The sequence below is a fragment of the Oikopleura dioica genome, chromosome 2 (genome assembly GCF_907165135.1).
Source record: "Oikopleura dioica chromosome 2, OKI2018_I68_1.0, whole genome shotgun sequence".
NCBI lineage: Eukaryota > Metazoa > Chordata > Appendicularia > Copelata > Oikopleuridae > Oikopleura > Oikopleura dioica.
In genome coordinates this window covers 2,900,939-2,925,727 of record NC_137292.1, presented here as the reverse complement: position 1 = coordinate 2,925,727, position 24,789 = coordinate 2,900,939, and the positions used below count along the sequence as shown (strand labels likewise).

The 24,789-nt window shown below is 39.9% G+C and overlaps 9 protein-coding genes across 10 annotated transcripts in view; 3 read left to right on the top strand and 6 right to left on the bottom strand.

The window, feature by feature from the left end:
* LOC145698631 (phosphatidylinositol transfer protein alpha isoform-like) overlaps positions 1-17,345 on the top strand; it is a 58,152-nt gene extending 40,807 nt beyond the window's left edge. Inside the window, exons 2-6 of the mRNA XM_081775842.1 lie at positions 16,055-16,165; positions 16,308-16,497; positions 16,560-16,720; positions 16,942-17,148; positions 17,196-17,345. Coding sequence (XP_081631968.1) covers positions 16,060-16,165; positions 16,308-16,497; positions 16,560-16,720; positions 16,942-17,148; positions 17,196-17,296 — 765 coding nt within the window. The 5' untranslated portion in view covers positions 16,055-16,059 and the 3' untranslated portion in view covers positions 17,297-17,345. The remainder of the gene's footprint in view (positions 1-16,054; positions 16,166-16,307; positions 16,498-16,559; positions 16,721-16,941; positions 17,149-17,195) is intronic.
* Positions 4-1,309, top strand: LOC145698630 (uncharacterized). Its single transcript, XM_081775841.1, has 5 exons — positions 4-165; positions 320-598; positions 640-884; positions 953-1,044; positions 1,095-1,309. Exons 1-5 carry the CDS (start codon positions 108-110, stop codon positions 1,219-1,221), a joined length of 801 nt encoding a protein of 266 aa, XP_081631967.1. The 5' UTR covers positions 4-107; the 3' UTR covers positions 1,222-1,309.
* On the bottom strand, positions 1,318-7,653 carry LOC145697634 (uncharacterized). Its single transcript, XM_081774852.1, has 11 exons — positions 7,503-7,653; positions 7,106-7,461; positions 6,215-6,678; positions 5,842-6,084; positions 5,685-5,794; positions 5,480-5,546; positions 5,372-5,434; positions 4,522-4,632; positions 2,461-2,570; positions 1,783-1,979; positions 1,318-1,458 (listed from the first exon to the last, which is right to left on the bottom strand). The coding sequence occupies exons 1-11, from the start codon at positions 7,565-7,567 to the stop codon at positions 1,352-1,354; spliced, it is 1,893 nt and encodes a 630-aa protein (XP_081630978.1). The 5' UTR covers positions 7,568-7,653; the 3' UTR covers positions 1,318-1,351.
* LOC145698638 (uncharacterized) lies at positions 8,394-9,080 on the bottom strand. The gene is made up of 4 exons (XM_081775850.1): positions 8,881-9,080; positions 8,745-8,838; positions 8,567-8,703; positions 8,394-8,524 (listed from the first exon to the last, which is right to left on the bottom strand). Exons 1-4 carry the CDS (start codon positions 9,078-9,080, stop codon positions 8,422-8,424), a joined length of 534 nt encoding a protein of 177 aa, XP_081631976.1. The 3' UTR covers positions 8,394-8,421.
* LOC145698634 (uncharacterized) lies at positions 9,120-9,960 on the bottom strand. The gene is made up of 4 exons (XM_081775846.1): positions 9,849-9,960; positions 9,472-9,806; positions 9,316-9,413; positions 9,120-9,272 (listed from the first exon to the last, which is right to left on the bottom strand). The coding sequence occupies exons 1-4, from the start codon at positions 9,926-9,928 to the stop codon at positions 9,120-9,122; spliced, it is 666 nt and encodes a 221-aa protein (XP_081631972.1). The 5' UTR covers positions 9,929-9,960.
* LOC145698640 (tax1-binding protein 3-like) lies at positions 11,089-12,145 on the bottom strand. Of its 2 annotated transcripts, none has more exons than XM_081775854.1 (4): positions 12,008-12,145; positions 11,531-11,640; positions 11,412-11,490; positions 11,089-11,373 (listed from the first exon to the last, which is right to left on the bottom strand). In XM_081775854.1, exons 1-4 carry the CDS (start codon positions 12,035-12,037, stop codon positions 11,191-11,193), a joined length of 402 nt encoding a protein of 133 aa, XP_081631980.1. In that variant the 5' UTR covers positions 12,038-12,145; the 3' UTR covers positions 11,089-11,190. The 2 variants fall into 2 exon arrangements, with proteins under 2 accessions (XP_081631980.1, XP_081631979.1); XM_081775853.1 differs by lacking the exon at positions 12,008-12,145 and adding an exon at positions 11,824-11,910.
* Positions 14,289-14,829, bottom strand: LOC145698646 (uncharacterized). The gene is made up of 3 exons (XM_081775860.1): positions 14,653-14,829; positions 14,492-14,613; positions 14,289-14,452 (listed from the first exon to the last, which is right to left on the bottom strand). The coding sequence occupies exons 1-3, from the start codon at positions 14,728-14,730 to the stop codon at positions 14,320-14,322; spliced, it is 333 nt and encodes a 110-aa protein (XP_081631986.1). The 5' UTR covers positions 14,731-14,829; the 3' UTR covers positions 14,289-14,319.
* Positions 17,346-17,448: 103 nt separating the features above from the next.
* LOC145698623 (uncharacterized) lies at positions 17,449-19,905 on the bottom strand. Its single transcript, XM_081775832.1, has one exon. It carries the CDS (start codon positions 19,856-19,858, stop codon positions 18,806-18,808), a length of 1,053 nt encoding a protein of 350 aa, XP_081631958.1. The 5' UTR covers positions 19,859-19,905; the 3' UTR covers positions 17,449-18,805.
* A 3,913-nt stretch (positions 19,906-23,818) lies between these two features.
* LOC145697633 (beta-1,3-galactosyltransferase 5-like) lies at positions 23,819-24,754 on the top strand. The gene is made up of 2 exons (XM_081774851.1): positions 23,819-24,334; positions 24,379-24,754. The coding sequence occupies exons 1-2, from the start codon at positions 23,835-23,837 to the stop codon at positions 24,752-24,754; spliced, it is 876 nt and encodes a 291-aa protein (XP_081630977.1). The 5' UTR covers positions 23,819-23,834.
* The last annotated feature ends 35 nt before the right edge of the window (positions 24,755-24,789 follow it).

The following is a 24,789-nucleotide window of genomic DNA, read 5'->3' as shown; positions in this document are numbered from 1 at the left end:
AGTCTACGTTAAAGTTCGTTACGAGAATTTTAAACCTTGGGAAATTTATTTCAACCCCAAAAAGAAATAGAGAGTTGCTGGAAAAAAGGAAGAAATAAACAAGAAAAATGAAATTTGTCCGAGCAATTCTAGTGGCTTCTGCTCAATCAAGGCTGATGATTAACAGTAAGTTAATCAAAATTAATCAATTGTTAAATAATTTATTGATAAAATCGTTAAATCATCAGCTTCTTATTAGGCCAAGTGATTTTTCCTTATTTTGATTGGCCTTGAAATTCTTTCAAGCATTTTGATTGGACAAAAGTCATCAATTTTTAAGTGGACAAATCAAATGACAGAAACGGTCCTCTCCAAGTCCAAAATTCCGAATCCGACTCAAACTTCGCCCCGGATCGATTTCTTGGTCAGAATGCTCAACAGGGCGACTCTTGCTGCTCAAATATCATCGTCCACGATCTTCTGAACGGACAAAGAACGTTCCAGCGAGCAGTTGACCAAGATGCGTGGCTAGATAATCGAGGAGACGTGATTTTCTTCAACTCGCAGTTTCAAATTTGGCAGCTTCTTCCGCAGAGCAAAGCAAATTTCTTTGGAACAGGTACTTTCTTGAGCTTTTTCGAACAAAAAATTCCTCTTCAGCTTTCTCTTCCGGTTCTTTCGACGAGGGAAAGGGCTGTCCAACCGACAACACCTGGACCGTCTCGAACAAAAATCGCTGGACAACAGTTCCCAACTACTTGACTTGCCAGAGCTCAATTTCTTCTGAAGACGCCCTCGCGTACGATCTCTCCGAGCGAGTTTGCGAAATGATGAAAAACATGGTGCCTCGATTGAAAGAATACAAAATGGACGCGCTGTGCCAGAGAGCGAAGTTTATCGCAGACGTTAGTTCTTTCTTAGATCTTAATGAGGATGCTCTTTATTATTTATCCAAATATAATAGAAATTCTAGCGCGTGATTCGGCAACGATCCTGTGCGAGCTCGAGCCTGACGCGTGCAGATTCAAATTTGGTGATGTCTTTAGATACGTTGCGAGAGTGGAGGCAAGCTTATTTTAATCAAAACAACCTCTGTTATGGCTCAATTATTTTAGAGATAAATTGATGGCAATCAACGCGCGGCGTAACGAAAATTGCGACAACAACGATGAACTCGACGGGGCGATTCAGCGCTTTTACTCCTCGATGAAGCGAAAAGTAATGAAGAACAACAGAAAGTGAAAACTTGAAAACGAAAATTGTGTAAATACAAAATGCGGAATTGAAAGAAATATCTGTACAAAAAAATTCAAATAAAAAGTGCTCCTGAACTCGAAAACTTTTTTTTTTATTCTTGAACAGAAAAATTTAATCATTCAGATTCTGACTCAGACTCAGAACTTGCAGGAGAATACTCAGGAATGGGAGATCTTGAATAACCATCAGCATTTCTTATTGGCTCTGGCTCTTCCTCTTCATCTAAAAAAATTTTTCATCCCCTGATTTTATCCCTCAAAAAAGCATCGTGAAAAAAGATGAAATTGTAGCGATTCAACTCATTTTAAAAATTATACACGAGAAAAACTACCTGCTTGACGGGGCGCATAATTTATTATCGCCACAACTCAGCGTTTGAAGTAAAAAAGCTGCCAAAACATGGAAATAGCTTCAAAAGAGAACGAAATGCGGTTTCGAGACGGATTAAAAACGAGACGCTGGAATTTTCAGCGCTTAACGTGTTTTTGACGCAAACAGGTTAACGTTGCGCACGTTTCAACAAAATTCACCCCTCTTTTTTCTTACCACTTGATTGCTCTGGCGAATGTTGCGAAATCTGCTGTTGCTCCTCTTCTTTCTCCTCGTGTTGGCGTTCCATTGCGGCCTCACGTGCCAAATGCTCCTCGTACGCGCGACGCATGATTTCCAATTCCTCTTCTGTATATTCCTCGCCGTCGGAATCGTCTTCCCTTTCCGGTCCTTCGTAATCTTTCCAGTAATTTCTGAATAAGGAAAAATTTATTTTTCGGGAACGAGCAATTTTTTTATTGTTATAACTAAAGCCTCGGCTCCGCAAACCTGTGTAGAAAATCTGAGTCAGGTAAAAAAGAGCTGAAATGAAAAGCCGCGCAGCGGCTTTTTCTTTAAACGAAGCCGCAAAGCGGCTTCGCCAGTATAAAGAAAAAAATTGAAATTGTGATTCGAGCTCTTCTTCACCTGACTCAGGTTTTCTACACAGGTTGCGAGCTCAGACTAAAGCGGATGAAAAGTGTCTAAAAGTACAAAGAATGAGTCAAGAAATGGAGCAAAAAATGGAAATGTTTTGGGACGCGTCTATCGTTTTCTAAAATGAGTTGCGCGTCAATGTCCATGTTTTTCTCTGCTTTCAAAACAAGGAAGCGACTCCATTTTGAATTGAATTGAATTGAATTATGAGAAAAGATGATATGTAGGGAGATATAACGAAGAGTTTGGAAAGTTTACCTGTCAGAAAGCATGAACTGATTCTGCTTGGCGCGGAGGTACTCGGGCGTGTTGAAGTCCACGTTGTTGATTGCTTTCGTCCGCTCGTAATCGGCCTTGTAATTTCGGTCCTTAATTTTGTTTGAGTGACAGATGCTACTCGAAGCTCCTTGTAAGGCACGGCGGGGACTTTCAGTTTTCTTCTGAGGTGACTTAGCTATGCAGGCCTTTGTGTTTGAGATTTGTGTTGGATTTATGAGCCGAGGTAATATTCGAAATGCAAACATTTGAATGACTGAATATGGGAGCTTGATGACAAAAATTTGTTCATTTTGACAGAGGATGTGGTCCCGGACCGAAGAACAAAACAAAAGTATACCAGCAATCTTCATCCATTCAGAGAACACAGGGAAATTTTATGAGTGTTCTAGATGTGGGTATATTATTTTTTTTATTCGTTCGATAATTTGTGATCAAGCTGTATAAAGAAAAGGGACCCGTGCCAAATGTGTAATCCTTTTACTCCACTTATTGGTAGAAAACCATGTTCTGATATGAGTGGTCTCTTATTCAAATGTCCTTACGAAGAATGCAGTGCGAAATTTTCTTACAAGGAGTTCTTCAAGCACCATGAAACCGGCTGCAATCCAATCAAGAATGAGTCAACAATAATTGATGCCGAAATTCACCATCATGAAAATGAAATCAAACGACTTCGTGAATTGAAAAACAACGACAAGGATCTTGAAGCTGCAAAAAAATCCCTCGAACAAGAGAGAGAAAAATCATCGAAAAATCAAAAAGAAATGAAAGATTTGGAAAAAAGCTTACTCGAACGAAAAAAGCTGATGCAGATTTTCAGACTTCCATTCAAAACCTCGAGCAAAAAGTAAAAGAACTAACTGCAAAGGCGAATGAGATCAAAAAACTGAGTGGAGGACTCTCGCCCAAGTGGACTCTCGCCCAAGTGGACTCCCGCCCAAGATGGACTCCCGCCCAAGTTAGGCGTAGTGAAAAGTGGTGCAGTAGGACTGACCTTCTTTTTCAACCTAGTCGAGGATTAGCACTTTTTTGAGAGTTCCAGTTTTATTACCGAAGCGCAATATTTTCTCACATCAAAGAATTTATGCTTTCGCTTATCTTGCTGGACGAACCGAAACGGGAACTCTCAAAAAAAGTGCTAATCTTCGACTAGGTTGAAAGAGAAGGTCAGTCCTACTGCACCTCTTTTCAGCCAAAATTATCAAATCTAATTGCCCCTTACCACGGGGCTTCGCCCCTTAGGTCCTAAGATTCCGGGGTCTAGTCTAGGGTTACTTAGGGTTACCCTCGGGTAAGGTTGTTCTGTCATTTTGCCCAGTGCCCCATAACCCTAACTTTAATTTATATAAAGTACATCGCATATATATTATATACAGCTCATTGCTTTCTTTTGTCATTGAATAGTCATTAACAATTGGAGTGGAGGACTCTCGCCCAAGTGGACTCTCGCCCAAGATGGACTCTCGCCCAACTTTCTGTTTCTCATGGTTGAAAATTACCACATGGACTCTCGCCTAAGATGGACTCCCGCCCAAGTTGGGCGAGAGTCCTTTTGGGCGGGAGTCCACTTGGGCGAGAGTCCACTTGGGCGAGAGTCCTCCACTCCAAAAAACTTGGTAAAATGACTGTTTGCTCCTAAATCTAAGCAAAATTTAAGGCGCTAAGAAGAAAGTTGATAAGAACAACATGAACTGCTGTGGGGTTTGCTTGGAGGAATATGGCGAGGATCATCAACAAGCCTGCATTGTCACCTGTTTTCACTCATTTTGCTTTTCTTGCTTGAATGCCCTGAATCCAAAAACTTGTCCAAAATGCCGAACAGCGTTCAACGATTCTCAAATCAAGAAAATTTTCTGATTTCCTCATGATCTGATTCAATAAATGATTTTTTAGAAAAACAGTCTTTCGAAAAACTAGAAACTGACGAAGTTATGTCATCTGCGCGGCAAGTTCATTATAAGCCACGTTCACCGCTCATAACCATTTCAAGTGCTCATTACTGTCGAGCAGCAATAACAAAAATACTTGTCCACGACTTACCCTCAAACTCGCCAAATACTTCGACTGCTCCAGCTGGCCGGAGACAGTATCTCCCTTGATTTTCGCCTTCTCTGCTTCCCAAGCTTCCTTGTAAGCCTTCTCCGAAGTGACCTGAAAAACGCTTTAACTTTTACGCCGAAAAACTGCTTAGATCGGTTTTTGTGCTTATCAAAGGATGGTAGAAAAACGTGAACTGGTGATAAGGCTACCCGACCAATTTGAACATCCGCGATAAAGAGAAATGTACTTATATCATTCTTTCTACATGAACTTAGGAGAACACCGTTTTCTAGACACGTTTTCATCTATTTTAAGGGTGTCAACATCGATTTTGGCAAAATTTTCATAATCAAGAATCAATATTTTTTCGTGCTTATGATAGTTATTTGTAAAAATTTCGAGTCAAAAATTCCAGTCATGATAATCCCATACGATTCGTATTAAGGGGGTAGAAACGGCTTTTTCCGAAAAAGGCGATTTTTGACCGGTGCTACAGACAAGAAAATCTTTTATTTTCAAATTTTCTTTTCAGGTTTAGATAGAAACATCTTAGTTCTAGGAGCATTTCCCTCAAAATTTGTTTTAGTCATCAATTTTTTGAGTAAGCGGGCTCAGAAGCAACTCATCTCTCCGAAATTCTCTTTTTTCGCCACTTTTCAAACACGAATATCTCGAGTCACCTGATAGTTAAACAAATTTCATTCACAGTTTTGTGAACCTCAACCCCTTTTCTAGGAACATTTATGAGGAATAGCCGTTAACATAAATAAATCTTATGTTTTCTTCTATGTAGCTACAGTTGAAAATCGAGAAAGCTGTTTCTACCCCCTTAAAACGTAATGATTCATACCTGTTGTCTGAGCTTGTCATTTTGATATTTTTCTGACTCCGCGATGTTGAAATTATTCCCTTCCTAAAAATTATCATTGTTAATGAAAACATTTATCAACTACAGTACCTTCATCGTCTTCTCAGCATCTTTCCTGTACTTCGACGTGGAAATAGCTTCCTGCGCTTTTTGGGCACTAGAAAAGAAAGTTCAAAGGCTCATCCAAAATAAGATTATGCATTTTTTCGATGTTCACTTTTTCACGTGACTGGGGCCACGCTTGTTGTCAAAATAATCCGTCCATTGTCACGGATGAAAGTCAAGTTCCACTTACTTTTCGTAGCTTTCGGTCGCGTGAGCGGGGAAATAAACAGAGTCTTTTTCGAGATTCCAGTCTTCGGAATAAGCGTGTTTTGACAGTTGTTTTTGATTGGCTTCGTGTTGCTGAAAAGACATGTTAACCTGTTGGCGCGCGGGGGCCGTATTTGTACCTGGAAAGAAGGCACTTTGGAAATATCAAGCGACTGAAAACCCTTGTGCGTTTTGATCATATCCTGCTTTCCTTTTTGATAAATCGAATCTCTCGTCACTTCGGTGATTTTCTTCGAAGTCTTGTAGTGCTCGGTATCGCAGAAAGTCTTGGTGAACTGGTTTTGACGGTTGGTTTCTTGGGCATCTTTTTTGTAGCGAGCGCCGGAAGCGTCGATGACATTTTTTGATGTTTCGAGTGTATGCTAAATTAACCGAGTAAGAAAAAAAGAGCAGATGAATATTCTTGATTTTCGATCGAAGAGGTTAAAAATATTAGATTTCTATCTGCTGAGTTGCTGAGTCAGAACAGCCGCTAGTATAAATTGGCCTAACCTTGATTCCATTAACCTCTCCCAGGTTTTTCTCAAACTCCGTTTTCATCTTGCTGTCTTCCCAATCTGCTTTGTAATTCTTGTTCAAAACATCGCTCGTTTTCTTCGAATTGACATCGTGAGCAATGTCTCCTCGATTCATCAATCCTTTGTTCAAATCGTAATTTTTCAGAAATTCTTTGCCATTTTGAGTGTAAATTCGCTGGCTTTGCGTTTGAGCTACTTCTTTGACGCGGGCGAGTTCGACGGTTTCGGTCGTGCCTTTGATCTTCGCTTTCGATTCTTCCCAATCTTTGTTGTACTGAAGCTCGGACTCTTTCTTCGACTTCTGGTTCTTGTAGATTTCCGTCTCGCAGGCGTTGAAAGTGTAGTCGTTTTTTGCGAGCTCAGAGCGTTTTTTTGAAGAAAGTTCTTCGTTTTTCGTGGCGAGTTGTTGTTGATAGCCTTTTTCAAGTTGATTTTTGACTAATTGATGATTGAAAAATTTTGACCAAATAATTTGGAAAAATTGGCGAAATTTATCTTTTATTGATTAAATTTTCCTTTTTCTTGTTTTTTTAGATTTTTTTAAGATTAAGATTTATCTGATTTAGAAGTGGTGGTTTCAACTTTTTGACATTGATGCAATTATTCTCACACTAGACAGAAAGTGCAAAAAATTCAAATAAAATGAAAAAAAATTTACAGTTATGGTTTTTCTACTTATTAAATATTTAAATGGGCACGAATTATTTCTCAAAGACAGACCATAAGACGGCCGTAAGGATTTTCTTGGAGGAAGAGGATTCGAAGCGTAATAAATAATTATATCATCACATGGTTGATACTGCCCAGTGCAAATAACTAAGTTCAAGACTTAATAAATTGGGTCTTGTGAAGCAGAAATGCAAACTCTTTCCTGGATTCCAATCCGCTGGATAATAAATCGCATCCTTTTCCAATTCATAATCCTCTTTGTAAATATTCTTCGAAACTTGCTCTTGAATTTTCTTGTGTCTCTGCAATTCCGGATTGTCGTAGCCCAAGTTCTGCGCGCCCTTGAATGTCTTGATCACTTCTTCTTTCGTTTTAGAATAATTTCTGACGCTGGTTTCTGCAGCTACTTGTTTTGCTTGCTTGTAGCCTTGGTTTTCCGTCACTCGGAAGGAGTTCTTCGAGTTTGATTTTTTGGCGTCGGCGACGTAGGTCTTGTCTGATTGCTGTTTTGACATGTTGATACAGTGCTGCATGTGCAAAGGGAGAAATGAGCTACAGTAACATTCAGAGAAGATTCTAGTTGTCGCTTTTACCTTGAAGATTTTGCTTTTTTGTCCTTCTTTTCGGCCACTTTTGGAGCATTGTAAATTGGTCTCATTTTTCTCTTTTATGAAAAAAGGGCTTTGAAGAAATTTCTTTTGGAAAACTCTTGGAAAGGAAAGAAGATTAGGTACCAGACAGATAGTGATTGGGCACACTGATTGGCCGGAGCGGCGATAAGACCTTTTTTGCTGCACATCGTCATCTGTGACGCGCTCCACCAGCTGATTCAACTTTTCTGCACTGTTTTATCAAATTCAAAAATTCTGTAAGTTATGCAAGATAGAAGTTAACGCTTCTATTATTTGTTCATTTATATGGCCATGATTATTTTGCAGGCATTTCAAAATTCTTCTTTGCTTATGGTCTTCCTATTTTTGATCAAGAAACAAAACGATTATGCAAATGATCCCTTGAATGAATTCTTTTTTCTGCCCTTGCAACATGCACAAGCACTGTAAATAATTCAAATCCAGTTTCACGGGAGAGCTCATTCCGCAGCTGAGACAACAAAAAATGTCAGAGATCAAATCTTCCTCAATTTCAACTTCAATTTGGTCGGTTTCCGAGGGGAAATTTTTGACGCCCCGACGAGCTGACAAAAGTTTCATCAGGTAAAATATCCAAAGAAGGTTTTGTCGATAACTTTGAGTTCCTAGTGAAATGACAATCTTTGAAAATTCCGAAACATCCGAATCTCTTCCCCTGAAAACAAGCCCAAAAGGACCAGATCGACCCAAATCTGAAGAATGCCACTTCTGTGAAAAAGTATTCCTAACCATGCGATACTGGAACGAGCGATGGGAAAATCGAAACTTGAAAAACCCTCTCAATTCTGAATCAAACTCTGTTCTTCCAAATAATACCTTGCTTTAAAAAAAAGTGTTATTTTATTTGCAAGGTAGAAAGTTATCAAGCTAAAATCGCGAGCATATCCAAAGCGTCCATTTCGGCAATAACCCAGCACGCTTCTGTGTGGTGGAATCTCTGGAGGAGGGCGTTGAAATCGTGTCCGCTAGAATTTTGAGTTGAAGGTTGACTTGGCTTGAAATCTTACTTGATGGTAACTGAGGCAAGTTGTTCTTCGTCTTCTGTGGGGCCTTTTTCTGTGACGAAATAGGCGTTGGGTCGGGTAAAAAGGCCGATGACGCCCTTGGTTCGGCTTGAAACGCCTGCTGCATCTGATACAGCAACCTAAACATGGTTATTTTTTTGATATAGAATGGAGCGCTCACCTGAAGATTTCTGTGGATCAGATTCGATCGAACGATAAAAGTTGGTCCATTTTCGACTTTGACTTTTGTATGCTCATGAAGCCCGTTTTCATTCCTAAAGATATTCTCTCACTTTTTCATCCATAACAAGTCATACCAGTTGGAGAAGAAACTCAAGTCTCCATAAATCTGATCCCCAGTGAGAGGGTCAGAAACGATCCCTCGCTCCCCATCGAGGCCTTCTTCCATGACTCCATTGAGTCCGAATTTGAGAAAAGAGCCGTCCGGCGATCGGAAGTGGATTTGAGTGATGAACTCGTCGCCTTTCTCATTTTCCTCCAACGTCGCTGTTTTCATTAAGAAAATTGTTCAAAGTAAAAATCTCAAAAAATTTTCTCAATAATTTCCTGTGAGCATCAAGCCACTCTCTGGGTCTGAAAACAAGTTCAAATCAGCATCCATAGGCGGGTTGAAATCGAAGCAAATTGGCGGCTGGCCCTCTGTCTCCACCATAAAGTGGGGATCTCCAGCAGCGTATCCCTGCGCCGTCTGAAATTATTCAATTGAATAATTTCATTCCCCGTTATCTTACCTGGGTAATGTATTGATCGACATTTTGGACCTGGTTGTTGTTGTAGTTATTTGGGTACTGATTGTAAGTATTCCAGCCTTTTGCCTCATTGATCTCTGTTTTTGGATCAAAAATGCTTTGATTTCATTCTTGGCTCAAATTTGATTCAATTTCCTGGAAGCTCGACGACTTCTCTCTGTTCTTCAACAACCGATTCTGTGGTCTCTACTGTAGTCGTTGCTGGAACTGTTGTTGTTTCTTCAGTCGTTGTCGTAGAAGTTGTGGTGGTCGTGGTGGTAGTCGTTGTTGTTTTCTTTGTCGTTTTCGGTCGAGGAGGGACTTTCTTCTTTGGCACCTTTTTGATTGGCTTCTTCTTGATGACTTTCTTTGGGGATTTCTTTGCAACTTTCTTTGGCGCTACTTTCTTGATCGGTCGTTTTCCTCCACCAACGGGTCTCAAAGTCGGCCGGGGAGCCTGCATTCTTCCTCTGATTTCTGGTCCAAACGCCGGTCTAGAAGTCCTGTTTTACCTTCTTTTGACAGAATATCTCTACCTGACATAAACACCTTCATCTCCTTCAAAAGCCCCTTCTTGAGCTAGAACTGCAGTAAAGAGGGGCCAAAGAATTTTCATAGTCTCGATTTTCTGGCTTTTCTCTGGTTTATTTATCGAAAATTCTGAATCTGCTGATGAAAGGGCTCGGCGCTTCGGGGCCCAAAGGTCAGTGTATAATTTTCAACTTTTCAGAGGATCGAAAAATTTTTAATGGGAAGTGCCTCATTTCATGTAAACAAATTATTTCAGTATTAAAGTTCCTGATTACAGTCAGGTCTTGCAAATGGGCGGTTTTATTTTTCGGGATTTTCGCCAAAAACCAAATAATTGCAAGCCGTCAATTTTTTTTTGAAAATGGGCCAATTTTATTGAATTTTCTCCTCTTTTCTTTTTACTATCAAAAAAAGCATTTTAGGAAAATGCAAAAATTTTCGGGATTTTCGCCAAAAACCGCGCAATTGCAGTTCGCGCAATTGCAAGACCTGACTGTAATAGTAGGTAGTTTTTGACGTGATAGATAATTTGAGCGACTAATTTAATCGTAAGGATTTTTTTTGACATTAAGGACCCCCCCATCAAGAATCGTGAAAAAGGGGCTGTTTAGTGAAAGTTTTTCTCAGAAACTGTCTAAGGTAGATCCTTACTTTCACTTGCTACCTTTAGATCAAACCCTCGGCTGCAACCGTTCCCCTTATGATAATCTCTTGATTACAAATTTAAGGGTATACAGGCCCTTATAGGTAAAGTTGCTTAGTGAAAGTTTTTTTTAGGATTTTAGTTGAGGTATACCCTTAATTTTTTTACAGGATAAAGTTAAGGCCCTAAGCTACGACCGTTCCTCTTTTGAGAGTTTTTGGTCGACGAACTTAAGGAGGACTGCCCCGTTAAAAATTTATAAGTCGAATAAAAGGCAAATTTACAGATTTCAATTTTAAGTTTTTCTTCAAAAAACTGCCTTCGATTATATAATATAATTTATATTTTTCTGACTGTTTTTATGATGGAAATGCATTTTAAGATGGGTATACCCTTAATTAAAATGAAAATATAGCAAACCAAGGATTTTCATAAAAAATATAATGCAAATTTTCATTTTTTAAAGCCAATTTTAGTCAAAAATTTCTATAGCAGCGAAAAAATTTCAACATAAAAGTTTCTCCTCGTTGTCTAAAGAACCCAAAACGACCAAAAAATACAGAAAATTTTGACCAAATTCATCTTGATGGGGGGGTCCTTAATGTTCATTTTATTAAGAAATTAATTTGTTTGAAGAAAAGCAGGTGGCAGGTGACATCAAAAAACACAAAGTAAAATTGCAAAAACGAATCGAAGAAAGTTTTTTACTCCATAAATCGGCTAGAGCGAGCGACCTTGAATTCGACAGCAGCTCGTTTCATCATCAATCGCGGATCATCAGTCACCATATTTCGCATCACTTTTAGCTCAAGAAACTCCTCAGCGTCATTTGTCAGCAATTTCAGCGCGTTTTCGTGGCTTATCTTTGTCAACTGTTTTCCATTCACCTGAAAAATAGGCAAAACGGGTCAGTTATTCATCTTACCTCGACAATTTTGTCTCCAACTTCAAGTCCTGCTTTGTCTGCTGGACTTAGCCTTCTGATTTTTGAAACGAAGATTCCACTGAAAATTAAATAAGCTCCAAAAGCGATGAAATAAGTACCTGTCTCCTTTGCTAAATGGATTTTGATATTCATCTTGGTCGATTCCTCCACCGACAGAGCAGCCTAGTATCATTTTTCCATCTTGATTTTCCTTTTCCAACTCGATAACCTTAATTTTTGTTTCATTTTTCGACGCATTACTTGAAATAAAGGGGGTTTCTACCCTTACATATCTAAATTTTTAAGCAACAAGATTCCGAACTTTTATTTCATCGAATAAAATAAGGGTGTTACTGTATTAGCCTTAAAGTAAAAACCCACTTATTCTTGTCTATCCCCTTAATTTTCATACAAAAGTGTCGATTTCTGATTGAATCCTTCTTTTTTTTCTCAGATTTTCTGGAAAAATTTTCGATCTCCTCATTATTTTTTCTCGACAAATTTTAACGTCTCGTGTCGAAAAATCAAGAACATAAATTTTCACGCCGGTCATAAAACATAATTACGCGAGAAAAAATTTGAAAAGAAACTTGTACCTGGAAAATTTGGTCGCTCATATCTGGCATCTTTGTTTCTTTTATTGTTTTAAAATTTCCTTTTTGGGACTTTTCCAAGAAAAAAAAACGACAACTGAAATTTTTCTCTCAACAGCGCGGTTTGAAACTGTTGATAAAGAAAAAAAAGGTGGTAAGCCCTTTTGGGGATGAAAATGACTTGTCACGTGTTGAGTCTGCTGCTGCTTCTTTTAGCCGGCTTTGGGATTTGGCCATTATCTTGCACGCTTTGACGGGTATCGATCGTTTTAAATCATTTATGCTGCCGAGTTCTGATAGATCTTCTGCAGCGCGCTTTGCTTGGGCTAATGGTGCTTTAAAATGCTGTAGTCACAAGAAAAAGTAAAGAAAACAGTCGCAATAAATACGGTTTAAATTTCTTCAAAAGTTTTTCTGAGGAAAAAATTGTTTAATTTTCGCTGAGGAAATTTGAATAACACACGTGCCCAGGAAATTGATGCGCATAATCGCGCTGGCGGGAATTTATAAACTTCGGATCAATCAAAAAATGGCAAAAAATAAAAGAAAAAATGAAACTGTGTATTTTTCTCGGATTTTTTGGCAGAATCGAGAGTCGTTTTTGGAAAAGCGCTTCAGAAGAAGACCTAACTCGAGGTCAAAAATACACTGGTCCTCCAACAGGGGGACCTGGCGAATCACAAAACTTCGAAAATCCAGTTGTTCCGGATTTTATCGCTTCTCTCGATGACAATTCACCATCTGAAGACGAGGAGCTGCACTTTTACCCAGCGAATTATACTGGAGAGAAGTTTTATACTGTCGTTTACAAGGAAAATGGAGAAGTGCTGGACTATCAGAACTTGAAAATCGCCGATGCGACTGTTTATATGAACACTCTTGCTCCAAAATTAAGGGTATGTTCTTCGTTACTTTTTTCATCAAGCTTTTTTATCAAAACCTCGTTCAGAAATCAGCCCAGAAAACCATGCAAAATTTTTCCGGCATCTCAAATTCCATCGACTATACCTTGCCCTGGTCTGATGGATGTTTCGGCCGCCTGCGCCCCCTCAAACCTGCTCGTGGAGAACCAAAAACTAATCGAGAAGCGGCCTACAAAGCTTATTCCAGCTGCCTCGAATGCATCCAAAAAGACTTTGGAAGTGATAAACTCGCATTTGTCCGAGGAAGATACACTTTTTGCTACAACTTGACGAAGAAGGAGTTTTTCTGTCCGAAGCGGGAGAAGTTTGAATCTGTTGAAAAATGGGCACAGTGCGAGTGTGATGTTCAGTTGGCGAATGATTTGGCGAATGAAGAAGAGGAATACAAACAGGAAAAGGGCTCAAGATAATCAAAAAATAAATCAAATTCTTTGTCAAATTTAAGTCGCTCTATTTCGAACCCGACTTCAGGAAGTAACTCCCCAACTGTCCGATTGTTCCCGTCGAGCAGGTCCTCCTTCAACTGGAAGCTGGGGCGGCTTCGCTGAGCTCGAAAAACTCGAGTCTCCGAAAACAATCAGCGCTAGAAAAACTTGCTGCGGGGAGTACCCTCGACGATTTGTCTTCTTGGAGACAGAGAAAAGAAAATGCTGTGCGGGAAAAATTGTTAATCGTGAAAAATGCTGACTGTTATTTGAAAAACTGACGAAATCTGAAAAAAGGATTGAAATAAAAAGTAATGTAACAAATCGAAAGAACGAGAAATTGCGATTTCTTCAGAACCGTAAAAATGGCGATTTGATTGATAATTGCTCGCGCGTGACAAGACGCGTAAAAAGAGTACTTTGTATTCAATATTGGATTTGTAGGAAAGACAAAAGAAGCGACTTTGTTTGACGTTTGCTTCTTTTGAAAAGAAGCAGAGAAAGAGAAATCAAATGGCAGTGGTTCTGCATGTTTGGGAAGAAATTGTCTATGGACTTGGTTTGGTATGAAAATTTTTAGCCAATAAAATGCCTGCATTCGGCCTCGCAGCCAATAAGAGGCCAGATTTTTCGACTTGAGTTTCACTCTCAAGAAAGTTTCCTAAATTTATTGCTTATAAACGTAATAATGATTTATTCAAGGTTTTTATGATAATCCTGATCTCCTGGGTCACGGCCGAACTTAGCCACAGGTATCGAAAAATGCGACGAAAGCAGAAAAACAAGCCAGAAAGCATCAAACTCCTAATGGACAGATGTCAGTCGTCTCGCACAATGGAAACAGTTCTTCTTCACGAATGCGAATGTAAAACTCAAAATTGACAAAAAAAATTTCAGCAAAAATACTTTTGAAAGAAATAAAAGATGATCTGCTATTCAACAAGTAGTTGGTTTATTTCATCATAAATTAAGATGAACAAACAGGGCCATGCACAAGAATCATCGTTGCATATTCCAGCTGCATGTCGTTTCCATCCTCTGGTTTTCCAATGTCAGTTGATGAAAAATTTTCTTCATTCAAATAAATTTTCTCGATCGAGCTAAAGTTTTGAGTTAAAAAAAGGGGAAAGAACGCTCACTTTTCTCCTGCATATGCGAAGCTCCCCGGTGCGATGATACCAGAAGTAAAGTATTTCGAATTTGCAGTTGACTCTGACATCTTTCCGAGAAATTTCCACTCCGTATTTTTGAACATATAAACCTTCAATTTTTTTTAATTGATCAAGGATATAAAACTTACATCTCGCTGAGAAACATGCCAACCAGCAATTGTATACAAACCGTTTTCATCTGCCAAAACAATGTGTGCAAGAATCATAGCTTCTGGAAACCGAGCACTTTCAGAGAATTTATAAAAAGTCGCGCAGAGCTAATAATATGAGAGAAAAATGACGAATATTTTGTAAATTGCCTTTGAGTCCAAGCATTTCCATCGAAAAACTCCACTGAATTGTGACAAGTCGAGAGGTCCTCGCTTTCGCATCCTCCAACAACCCACATTTTCTCCTGATAAATCGCCATCGCGGCAGAAACATGTCCGGCATTCGACTCGACTGGAAGAACAGATTCATTCTCTCCATCGAAAGTTTGACATTTCTTCGGGCCAACTGCTTTGTACCGATCATCGAAGCACAAATGAGCGGCATCGTTGTAGACAGCGCAGGATCCGGAAAATCCATCAGTATGGGGGATCGACAGTTGCTGTTGCTGACGGTATATGCTGCACTCGTCAAGGTCGAGTTTCGCGATGAGTTGATTGTTGTAATAGCCGCCGAGGAACCAATGCTCGCCGCCCATGAATGCATAGCATGCGTAGTCGATTTCGTAGAGTATAATGTTGAAATTGACATTTGTTTCTCTTATTTTGTCGTTTTCGAGATTGATCAAAAAGGCTTGGGGGCCGTAAGTTATTGTTGAATAGGCATTGAGAATCAGAATATGATCTGCATCGGTGTTAGCTTAAAGTTGTAGTTTGATCTTGTCGAAATTAAGAAGTCCTTACTATGGTTGTTTTTTCATCGATTGTTGGAGATGCAAAAACGAGACTCAAAATAAGAAAATATTTCATTTCTATTTGCAGATATTTTTCTTGGCAATTTGATAGAAAGCATCTGGAATTATCTCATGCTTTTTTGACCGGCAAATATCCACAGTGCATATTCGACTCTCAAAATATCATCAATAATAGTAAAAATCAAATTAGATGTCAAAGACCCATTTCAAACTCCAAATACACCTTCACACATTTTCAGACTTTTTCTCGCCTAATTTATTAAACCTAATTCGCAATAAACCCAGCGAGGGGGTCATTTCGATCCTTTCACCTCAGGCGTGGTACGAATCGTTGTTTATGGCAGCGGAATCAGATTTAAAAAAAATTATCAAACACAAAAATCAGGAAAAATTGAGAGTAAGAAAGGTCAAAAAATCATAAAAATCCCGAGAACAAAAATTGTTATTGTGAAATCGACAGAGAAGATGTGAGAAGTCGAAAAAAGTGAACTCGTTTTGGACTCGCGTAACCCTGTCTTGTCATTTCAATTTCGTTTGCCGAGCAAATGCTCCCAGACCAATCCGCAAATAAATTCGCTCAACTTGAGTTTCTTTTTTTAGAAAACGAGAAAGTCGTGAAATTAATTGAGAAAAAATGGTGAAACAAATTTACAAAATCCCGATGCCTTTTTCGATGGAAGAGTACAATCTCGCCCAGCATTATGTAACCATGGTGGAGAAAATTGCACCAAGTGACCCAGGTAATTATGTTTTTTTTTTGTTTCAGTAAAAAAAATTTTTTTGATGAACTTGAAAATTGGGCGTTGTCAAAAGATTAGATTTATGAGGCCATAAAAATTTAATTCGATTTTATTTTCAATATGATTTCGATATAATTTTCAGACTCCGAGCTTATCACCATGGAAGAATATGACGAAAACTCAGAACACGCGAAAGAAACCGACGGAAAAGCCGGCCTTTACGTTCATCGTCGATTTCACATGGAAAAGAAGATGCCGGGCGTTATCACGATGATGGCGCCAAAAGGATCGATGGAGACAGACATTTACTCCTGGGTGGCGTTTCCGATGAGGTAAGCTCGATTCGTTGAATTTTGAAATTCGGAATAGAAAAGTCAATATTTTATTTATTTAGCAAGTCGTTGGTGAAAGTTCCGTACATGAAGGAAAAGTTCAAGATCGAAATCAAAAGTGTCCAAAAAGCGGATCTTGGCGAGTCGGAAAACGTTTTTGAGCTCAGCGCGGAGGATCAAAAGGCTATCAAGAGCTCGTTCATTGACATCACTACCAAACCAGGTAAAATAAACAGAAGAAATGATTTGCTGAAATAAAAAAAATGATTATTTGATTGGAAGAAATGCCCTGATTGGAACCTGATTTAAGATTCAACACGTAAGTTTACTGATTTTTGCCGTCATTTATCATTTTTACCATCCAATTCACAAATGATCGAGTAAAAACACCATTTTCCAAAACCCGACACCATTTGTCAAATTGTTTCTGAACTTTTTTTCTAGAGGAAAAGAAGCACCTCCTTCCCGCTGAATACAAGCACTCCAACGGCAAAGCCCCACTTTCTAAGACCTGGCTCAAAGATGCTCAAGATCGAAAAGAAAGCAACTACATGACGAGCTACAATCTGGTAGACTCAACCTTCAACGTTTGGGGACTCCAGGGAAAAGTCGAAAAGTCCATTTGCGGCAGTCAAGAAAAAATCTTCCACTGTAAGTTTCTAGTTTGTTCATAATGTTGGTTTTAAAATTGATTCTAGCGCTGCATCGAGAGATGTTCTGTTACATGGGAGAGCACGACAAGATGCCTGGATGGTATGGGAAATCGATGGAGGAAATAAAAGCGCTGAAAGCTCCATAAATTCTGCAATTTTCTGTGACTCGATAAAAAGAAGTATCTTAAAAATCTAGCATGTGCCAAGAATTTTGCATCTAAGAAGGCTTCTGGATAAAATCTACTCGAATGCAATAACTATTTTTATACAAGAAAAGTTGATTGAGTATGGTTGGATATGATGATTATTATGTCGTTTATTATGTCGGATGAAGTACATGTAATACATGTATGCAGCACATTATATGTTTCAGAAAAGAAGGATTTGAGAAACAAGAAAAGGATGATTTTTCGGGGGAAAATAGTTTGTCGAAGATGGGGTAAGTCAAGTGATGATACTTGATAGTCTGTCGGCGAGAGAGTTTTCTTCAATAAGTTATTGGTTACCACAATTCATCTGACGGAGTTTTTTCTCGAAAATCTTCTTTCGATTGCGATGGAGGATGTGGAAAAACTTCGAAGCTTTCGCCTTCTCGTCATTCAAACAGACGAATGAGTCGACGAAAGTAGAAAGGGAAGTAAAAAGCCCTTGCATTTCCTCGCAGACGTCGCTGGAATCGACTGGTGCGACGAATTGTGAGAAGTCATTGGAGCCGGCAGGAAAGGTGCATCCGGTGGCGGAAGATTTTTTCTTTGAAAAAGGGTAATAAGCTTTTGCATAAATGAATTATTGTAAGAAAAATATTTCTTTGTTACGATAATATGAATAAAAATACATGACCCTTTCCTTCAAAAGGCTCATCTGATCGAAGAAGAGGTTGAACTGGTAAGCCTTCTTGGAACCAAGAACCGAGTTGTTGCCGAGACCAGGAAGAGCAGCGTAGAAATCTTCAACACGGCTGGAAATTTCTGCGGCCTTTGAAGCGATCTTCTCCCAAGCCTGATTGTTCGGGTCCATTGGATCGGCAACTGGAGCGACTTCTTCGACATTAACGGTGGCATCTGTTGTTTGAGCAACAGTCGCGTTTCCGGCGTCGAGGGAGGATTGGAAATTGGCAATGCTGTCTTGAACGGCATCGAGCGTTTCTTGAGTAGAACGGCGATTTCGCGAAGAAGAAGACTCTTGATATCGGTCGTGGTAAACCATATGAAATTGGACCCAAACTGTATTCTCTGAAGAGTAACTGGAGTAGTAGTAGCTGGAGTAGTAGTCATCAAGATGACTTGTGTCTGCTGGTACACTGTATTTCCATGTTTCGGAATAGGCGTACGATTCAGTCGTATAGGTATACCACTCTGTAGGATTGTAGGTGTTGAGGTACTCGAGAAATTCCTCTGGAGTCTGGTCCGGATCTACCCAGAAAAGACAGTAAAAAACGGCATCAGCAACGTTTTCTGTCCATACATAGCCGGTGTCGCAAGATTCTCCAGAAAGCGCAAAGTAGTTTCCAGCTCCTGAGAAGTCAACTTCGTTTCCGCGAAGCTCGCAAACGTTATTGTTGACATCGTGGTGTAGCTTTATTTGGACTCATTTTTGGTTAACAATGTGTACGATATCGCCTTCGTAAATTTTCAGCGGGTACCTCGATCGTCTGTTTATATCTCAATCAAACACTCTATTTTGAAAGCCCGTTCCTTGTAGCAGCCAGCGTGATTAGCGCATTCTCGTTGACAATCTTCTGTGTTGCCAGCAAAATCCGCGAGTTCAAACTCAAAATATGATGTGGGGGCGGGCTTGTCCACTCCACTTTGAATGTCCCACACAAGGACATCACCGAAGTTCGTGTCTTCAAGACATGTTGTGGACTTGACGCAGGCACCACGGTTGGCAACGTATCCAGCTGCGCACGAGCAAGTGTAGCTGCCTGCGACATTATTGCAGACTTCTGTGACATCGTTGCATCTATCAGTACCCGCTACGCACTCGTTTACGTCAACACAACCGCTGGAGCTTGCTTCGTATCCAGATGCACATGAGCACGTGAAGCCGCCGTCGGTATTATAGCAGACTTCTGATGCATCGTCACAAGTATCAGTACCGGCTACGCACTCGTTGACGTCAACACAACCGTTGGAGCTTGCTTCGTATCCGGCTGCGCAAGAGCAAGTGTAGCTGCCTGCGTTATTATTGCAGACTTCTGTGACATCGTTGCAAGTATCAGTACCCGCTACGCATTCGTTGACGTCAGTACAACCGCCCGAGCTTGCCTCGTATCCAGATGCGCATACGCATTCGTAACTGCCTGCGGTGTTATTGCAGACTTCTGTTACGTCGTTGCAATTATCAGTACCGTCCTCGCACTCGTTGGTGTCCGAACAGCCGCTGCCGTCGAAGTAAAAGCCGCTCTGGCAACTGGTTGTGCCGCTTTGAGAGAAGCAGGTGCCAAGTTGTGCGGCGCATTGCCCCTCGTCGTAGTCGGCACAGCAGTCGCCGTAGCCGCAGCAGAGAGAGTCGCACCAGCAAGAGCCTGGGTTGCATGCGGAGTCGTCCCCATTGGTACAGCAAACTTCAGGAACGGCAAAATCCTTGCACGAACTACCTGACCTATTGCTGAGAGAAGCCGCTGTCAGAGGATTATTCGGTCGAGTTGATACATTTCGGCGGGTGCGTCCGGCAGCAGTGATGGTAAAAAAGGCAAATAATTTCATTTTCTTCAGGCTCAAAATATATTAATAAATATATTACGATCTGAGCGTGTTTAGTTTGCCCTCCCGGTCTCGTTTTTATGGCACTTGACTTTTGATGCAGCGCTATTGAGCACGATGGCGCCAACTAAACTTTTTGCTGTTTTTGTCGACTTCACGATAAGGTGGTTCGAAATGATGCATTCTAAAGTTTAATTCGAAATCCTTTAATGGCCAATTAATAATTGGAAAGATTTCCGAGCTAAGTGTGCTCGCGTCCGAGATCTGCAAAAACGTCAATTATCTGAATATTATTTCAATCTTTAACTTGCTCCCCTTGTGTCATCTTCGGCTAGTTGAGAATTGTCTTGAACCGAAGGATTGATGATATATGGACAAACATTCTTCGGCACATTTTAAAGAATCCATGGATGAGCTGAGCTGTTTCTTTTTTACAACAAATTGAGCTTGGCTGAACTGGGGCTTATTTGAAAATTTTTGAGCTGAGCTAACATAAAATAATTTTATTCTGTCATTTCAGAATAAGGAATCCTCCAAATTTTTAAACACTTGTATCATTTATGTGGGTGAGTCAATGTTTCAACCTTCAAGAGTAGATTGATAGGGAGCCCCTGCCCTCGCACACCTCGCACCCCTTAACCAGTCTCTAAAATTCGCAATCACATATGAACCTTATAATTTTTTGATTGTCCGTATTTTCCGAAGGGAACCCTAAGTAACCATCAGATCACTTTCTAGAGTGAGTACAAGAGGCAAACCGTAATTTTGTCTTGTCTTAAAGACACTAAGTCTTGTAGGCAACAAGACCGTCGAGTTCAAAAAGGAGGAAGGTTAGAATAAGCGAGAGTCCAACTTGAAGTGAGTAAAAAGTCTAAGTGAGCGTGCTCCAGCCAGCGAAGCAAGTCTTGCTCCCGTTCAGAGAACCTCTTCACTGGTCGTAATTTGCAAGCTTTCATGGAAGATTATTAGGTCTGGAGATTATATCTTTCTAAAGTTCATCTGCCACACAATAAGTACGCGCTTGTTTCTTGTCTCGTGTCATGCTGCTCTAAACGCAAGTAAGCCAATTTGGTACTCTCCAAAACAGCGCGACATCGCGAATGTTATCATAACAAGTACTTGGTTAGCAAGGTTAAGTCAGCGATTTGGGTGTCATTCGATGAAAAGACTAACAAAATAACGCAATGGAAAGTCGTTTTCGCCAGACAGCAACTAAAATGTGCTGCAATCAAGCAACAGCTTTTGCTACTTCTAAAACGAAAAGGTAGAGACTTTGCTGGTTAAGGGTCCAATCACCAGGCTAGGGCTCTAGATCTTGGCCGAAACTCAAAAGTGGTATATACATGTACATGTAACATACAGTTTGTATCATCTTCCAAAACACCTAAACCCGGGACAATTTGTCTAGCTGTATCTGAAGTTCAGATTCTGAACTTTTTTCAAGAAGAAAGGAAGCACCTCCTTCCCGTTTTGTACAAGTACTCCAAGTTGGAGTCTCCAACGGCAAAGCCCAACTTTCGAAAGCCTAGCTCAAAGATGCTCAAGATCGAAAAGAAAGCAACTACATGATGGCCCATCATTGATGGGCTACAATCTGGTAGAATCAACTTTCAACGTTTGGGAGCTCCAGGGAAAAGTAGATAAGGTAGGAAGCAAAAGCGCTGGAAGTTCATAACTTCTTCAAGAAACTAACAAAACCAAAATAACGAATGTATTTTATATATTTATAAAATCGTTTGTGCAGTTCAGTAAAGAAAAATAGTTTTACCAGGAAGGGATTTTTACCAGGAAGGAAAAATCGAAATTTCGACATGTAATTTGACATTTGTCAAATAAGTCAAAACATAAAATGAGCCTATTGACTTCTGAAATTATTTACTCGCCCCCCTCTGAGCATATTTTTATCGATTTTAAGAATTTTTTATTATATAAAATAATTTAACCTGCCAACGCCAAGCGTGCCAGAAGGCCCAACCTAACGTTTTGAAAGCACTCGAGACAGGTTTTCATTATTTTGTTTTTCTTTCATTTTTGAGTTTATCAAGTCATTCCGATCATTCAGTCAGGGATGCTCTCTGGGTTGAGTTCAAAGTCGCATTTGGGCTCGAATTGAATCCGACGGATTCGCACTTGGTTTAGAATCAGGGTTCGGGAGAGGGCTCTTCTCTGGCTCTTGATTTGCGTCCGGACTCGAGTTTGGGTTAGGATTCAGTTTAGGGCGGAGCAGATGCAACCCAAGATGGATCTATCTTGAGCACTTTATGAAAAAACCTCCTTACGTGGAAATATCGAGGTCAGTTTCCGCTGCAAACACGCTTGGCACGCTTGGCGTTGGCAGGCTAAATTATTTTATATAATAAAAAATTTTAAATTTTTATAAAACCGAAAATTGGAGAACATCTGTATTTTCTATAAAAAACTTTATCCGAATATCTCTCCACAGATCATCCGCAAGTTCTATATCGTGCCCCGCGGGAGTTTCTCACAGTCGTACTAAGAATTGCATTTCCTTTCTCTTTCTATTTTCTGATCATGTCTTTTCACCGGTTTTCGTAAAAAGAGAAATGCTTAGAAAACTCTACCACAATCTCACTCCAATAGGATGGTTTCTCGCCTTCATCACCAGTTTCTGCTGGAGAACAACTCTTCCAGAAGCTTCAAAAAGCCAAAGTCCAAAAGAAAAGCTTCTTCTTGTCTTTCCAATAATTCCGACAATTGAAAACTATGAAATGGTCAACGAGCAATTTTGCGGTCTTCTTCGCGAAAAATACGGACGAATCGGCGACGACCTCGGCATTGAAATCAAAACGCTGTTTATCACTGAAGGAACAACAATCACTCAACAAGCAGCGAGGAAAGACTGGAATGTAATCAACAAAGTAAGCAGTACAATTGGAATCGAAATGGCTTACGCTCCCGATCATATTTTTAACTTTCATCGAGACTTGAAAATTCAAGAAGATCCGCTCGACTTGCTTCGTTTTTTGCCCGAAAAAAGGATCGATTCAAACATTCTGCTTCTCAAATCCGCCCAGATGTCCATGGAGAAAGAAAATATCAAGCTGTTGATGGATTCGATCAAGTCTTCAGGAGTTGTCTGCGTCAGAAACTGCGGAAGGCCAGAAGCTCTTGGACTCGACCCTCTTTCGCTTGAAAAACTTCGAGCGAAACTACCAGTTGTCAAGCCACAATTCCAGCCCAGCGAAACTCGCTATCTTCTGAAAGAATTCTTGACCGCTGCGAAAAAGTTCTTGACTCGTTCTCACAAGATCATTCCCCTCTCTTCCGCCGTAACAGTCATCGCGAACGAACGAGCTCAATTTGGTTCGTATTACAAGCACGAGATGCCGGAGTATATTCAGGCGTCAAATTTGACCTACTGGATGATTTCGGATGAGCTTGCTCCGCAGTACAAGAAGAATGTCCCGAAAAAGGAAAACATTGGGTTCCTCTTTTTGCCGGAATATATTTTGAAGACAAAATGCAACGAGGCTGAAAGTGAATTCGTCTATTTGATCAAAACAGGATTGGATAAACAAGACTCTTTTCTTTTTCTTATTGTTTATTTCAAATGGTGATCGTAAGGGATTTGAAAGCGATAAAAGCTCTGCCAACTTTTTTTTCATTTCATTAATTTCTTCGATGAAGCGGCTTAATAGCTGATACAACCTATGAATAACCTGTGAGCTTACCGGTAATCATCGTTGATGAACTCTTCTAAACCATTGCGATACTCTGGAGCGGATTCTTGAATCAAATCAACAGTTATTTCAAAAGACCTATAGATAGACCTATAGATAACTTATAAGTTATAGGTAGGTTGATATGGATCTTATAGGCTATAACTTATAGCCTATAAGTTTCATGATCTCTAAAAGCTTGCAATATGAAGTCGAAGTAGAAAATAGCAAAAGTGAAAATTTTGCCAAACTGAATGAAGCCACATCGATAATTATCCAAAAAAGCGAGAAACGAAGTAATGGAGCGATTCGCAACCCGGCGAATGTTCAAATCCGATGAATTGTTCAAGGCCAAAAATTATTTTTTCATGCTCGGATCTGACTCCGATGGATCTGCTTTTGGAGAAGACAGTTATCTCCGCGAAGAAGCTGAAAAATACCAAGACATTGTCATTGCCGATTTCGTCGACACTTACAACAACCTTCCGACCAAAACTCAGAGCATGTACGATTTCGCTACGACTTACTGTAGCGATTCTGTTCTCTATTTCGTCTTTCATGATTCGGATACAATCATCAACAATCGCGAACTTGAGCATCAAATTATCAAGAAAGTCAGCTGGGAAAGACTGAATACATTGTCTAAGAGGACGATAACAGGTTTCCCATTCCTCAAGGACAATTCAGATGTGAAGACAGATATCCAAATTCCTTTCCTGAGAAATTTTTCGGACAAAGACGGGCATGGAGTTGTTCACGAAGCTTTGGGAGATGAAAGAGGCCAAATCTTCTGCCTAAGGTAAATTTTCTGAATCACGAAAACTTTTCAATACTCCAATTAAGACCAACAGGATGGAATCACAACGCCAAAAATACAGAAAAGTACAATATCACACAATCAGAATACCCACCCTTAATCCGTCTTCCTGAGTACTGCAATGGCCAGGGCGCAATTTTAAACAGAAAAGCTCTTGAAAAAATCCACCAAGTTTCGAAAGTTACCGAAATGGGCAGCTTCAGAATCGAAGACATTTATTTCACTGGTATTTTGCGTGCAAAGGCGGGTGTTGAAGTTCCAGAGCGAGTTGTGATTTTTGACTCGGATAAGATTTCTCCAAGAGATTTCAAGAGATTTCTCTTTGCAAATCATAATTCGAAGGATGCATTGAGTGGAACTAGCCCAGTCATTCAAGGAATGGTTTTGAGAGTCGCTATCTAGGGTTTACAAAAGCTGGCGAGAAATAAGGGGTTCTT

Bases quoted from the DNA above. Each gene is read 5' to 3' on its own strand.
- LOC145698646 (XM_081775860.1), bottom strand. From the start codon at position 14,730: ATGATTCTTGCACACATTGTTTTGGCAGATGAAAACGGTTTGTATACA. The intron at 14,614-14,652 runs GTAAGTTTTATA...AAAAAATTGAAG, and splicing joins GGCATGTTTCTCAGCGAGAT to GTTTATATGTTCAAAAATAC. The intron at 14,453-14,491 runs GTGAGCGTTCTT...TCAAAACTTTAG, and splicing joins TTCGCATATGCAGGAGAAAA to CTCGATCGAGAAAATTTATT.
- LOC145698640 (XM_081775853.1), bottom strand. From the start codon at position 11,895: ATGAGGAGATCGAAAATTTTTCCAGAAAATCTGAGAAAAAAAAGAAGG. The intron at 11,641-11,823 runs GTATGAAAATTA...ACAAAAATTAAG, and splicing joins AATCAGAAATCGACACTTTT to GTTATCGAGTTGGAAAAGGA. The intron at 11,491-11,530 runs GTACTTATTTCA...TTTAATTTTCAG, and splicing joins CCATTTAGCAAAGGAGACAG to TGGAATCTTCGTTTCAAAAA.
- LOC145698623 (XM_081775832.1), bottom strand. From the start codon at position 19,858: ATGAAATTATTTGCCTTTTTTACCATCACTGCTGCCGGACGCACCCGC.
- LOC145697633 (XM_081774851.1), top strand. From the start codon at position 23,835: ATGGAGCGATTCGCAACCCGGCGAATGTTCAAATCCGATGAATTGTTC. The intron at 24,335-24,378 runs GTAAATTTTCTG...ACTCCAATTAAG, and splicing joins GGCCAAATCTTCTGCCTAAG to ACCAACAGGATGGAATCACA.
- LOC145697634 (XM_081774852.1), bottom strand. From the start codon at position 7,567: ATGAGACCAATTTACAATGCTCCAAAAGTGGCCGAAAAGAAGGACAAA. The intron at 6,085-6,214 runs GTTAGGCCAATT...CGGTTAATTTAG, and splicing joins GAGAGGTTAATGGAATCAAG to CATACACTCGAAACATCAAA. The intron at 5,795-5,841 runs GTACAAATACGG...ATGTCTTTTCAG, and splicing joins CCAAAGTGCCTTCTTTCCAG to CAACACGAAGCCAATCAAAA.
- LOC145698634 (XM_081775846.1), bottom strand. From the start codon at position 9,928: ATGAAAATTCTTTGGCCCCTCTTTACTGCAGTTCTAGCTCAAGAAGGG. The intron at 9,807-9,848 runs GTAGAGATATTC...CAGGACTTCTAG, and splicing joins GATGAAGGTGTTTATGTCAG to ACCGGCGTTTGGACCAGAAA. The intron at 9,273-9,315 runs GTAAGATAACGG...GAATAATTTCAG, and splicing joins TCGATCAATACATTACCCAG to ACGGCGCAGGGATACGCTGC.
- LOC145698630 (XM_081775841.1), top strand. From the start codon at position 108: ATGAAATTTGTCCGAGCAATTCTAGTGGCTTCTGCTCAATCAAGGCTG. The intron at 599-639 runs GTACTTTCTTGA...ATTCCTCTTCAG, and splicing joins AGCAAATTTCTTTGGAACAG to CTTTCTCTTCCGGTTCTTTC. The intron at 1,045-1,094 runs GCAAGCTTATTT...CAATTATTTTAG, and splicing joins GATACGTTGCGAGAGTGGAG to AGATAAATTGATGGCAATCA.
- LOC145698638 (XM_081775850.1), bottom strand. From the start codon at position 9,080: ATGAAAACAGCGACGTTGGAGGAAAATGAGAAAGGCGACGAGTTCATC. The intron at 8,704-8,744 runs GTGAGCGCTCCA...AACCATGTTTAG, and splicing joins TGATCCACAGAAATCTTCAG to GTTGCTGTATCAGATGCAGC. The intron at 8,525-8,566 runs GTAAGATTTCAA...TCAAAATTCTAG, and splicing joins CTTGCCTCAGTTACCATCAA to CGGACACGATTTCAACGCCC.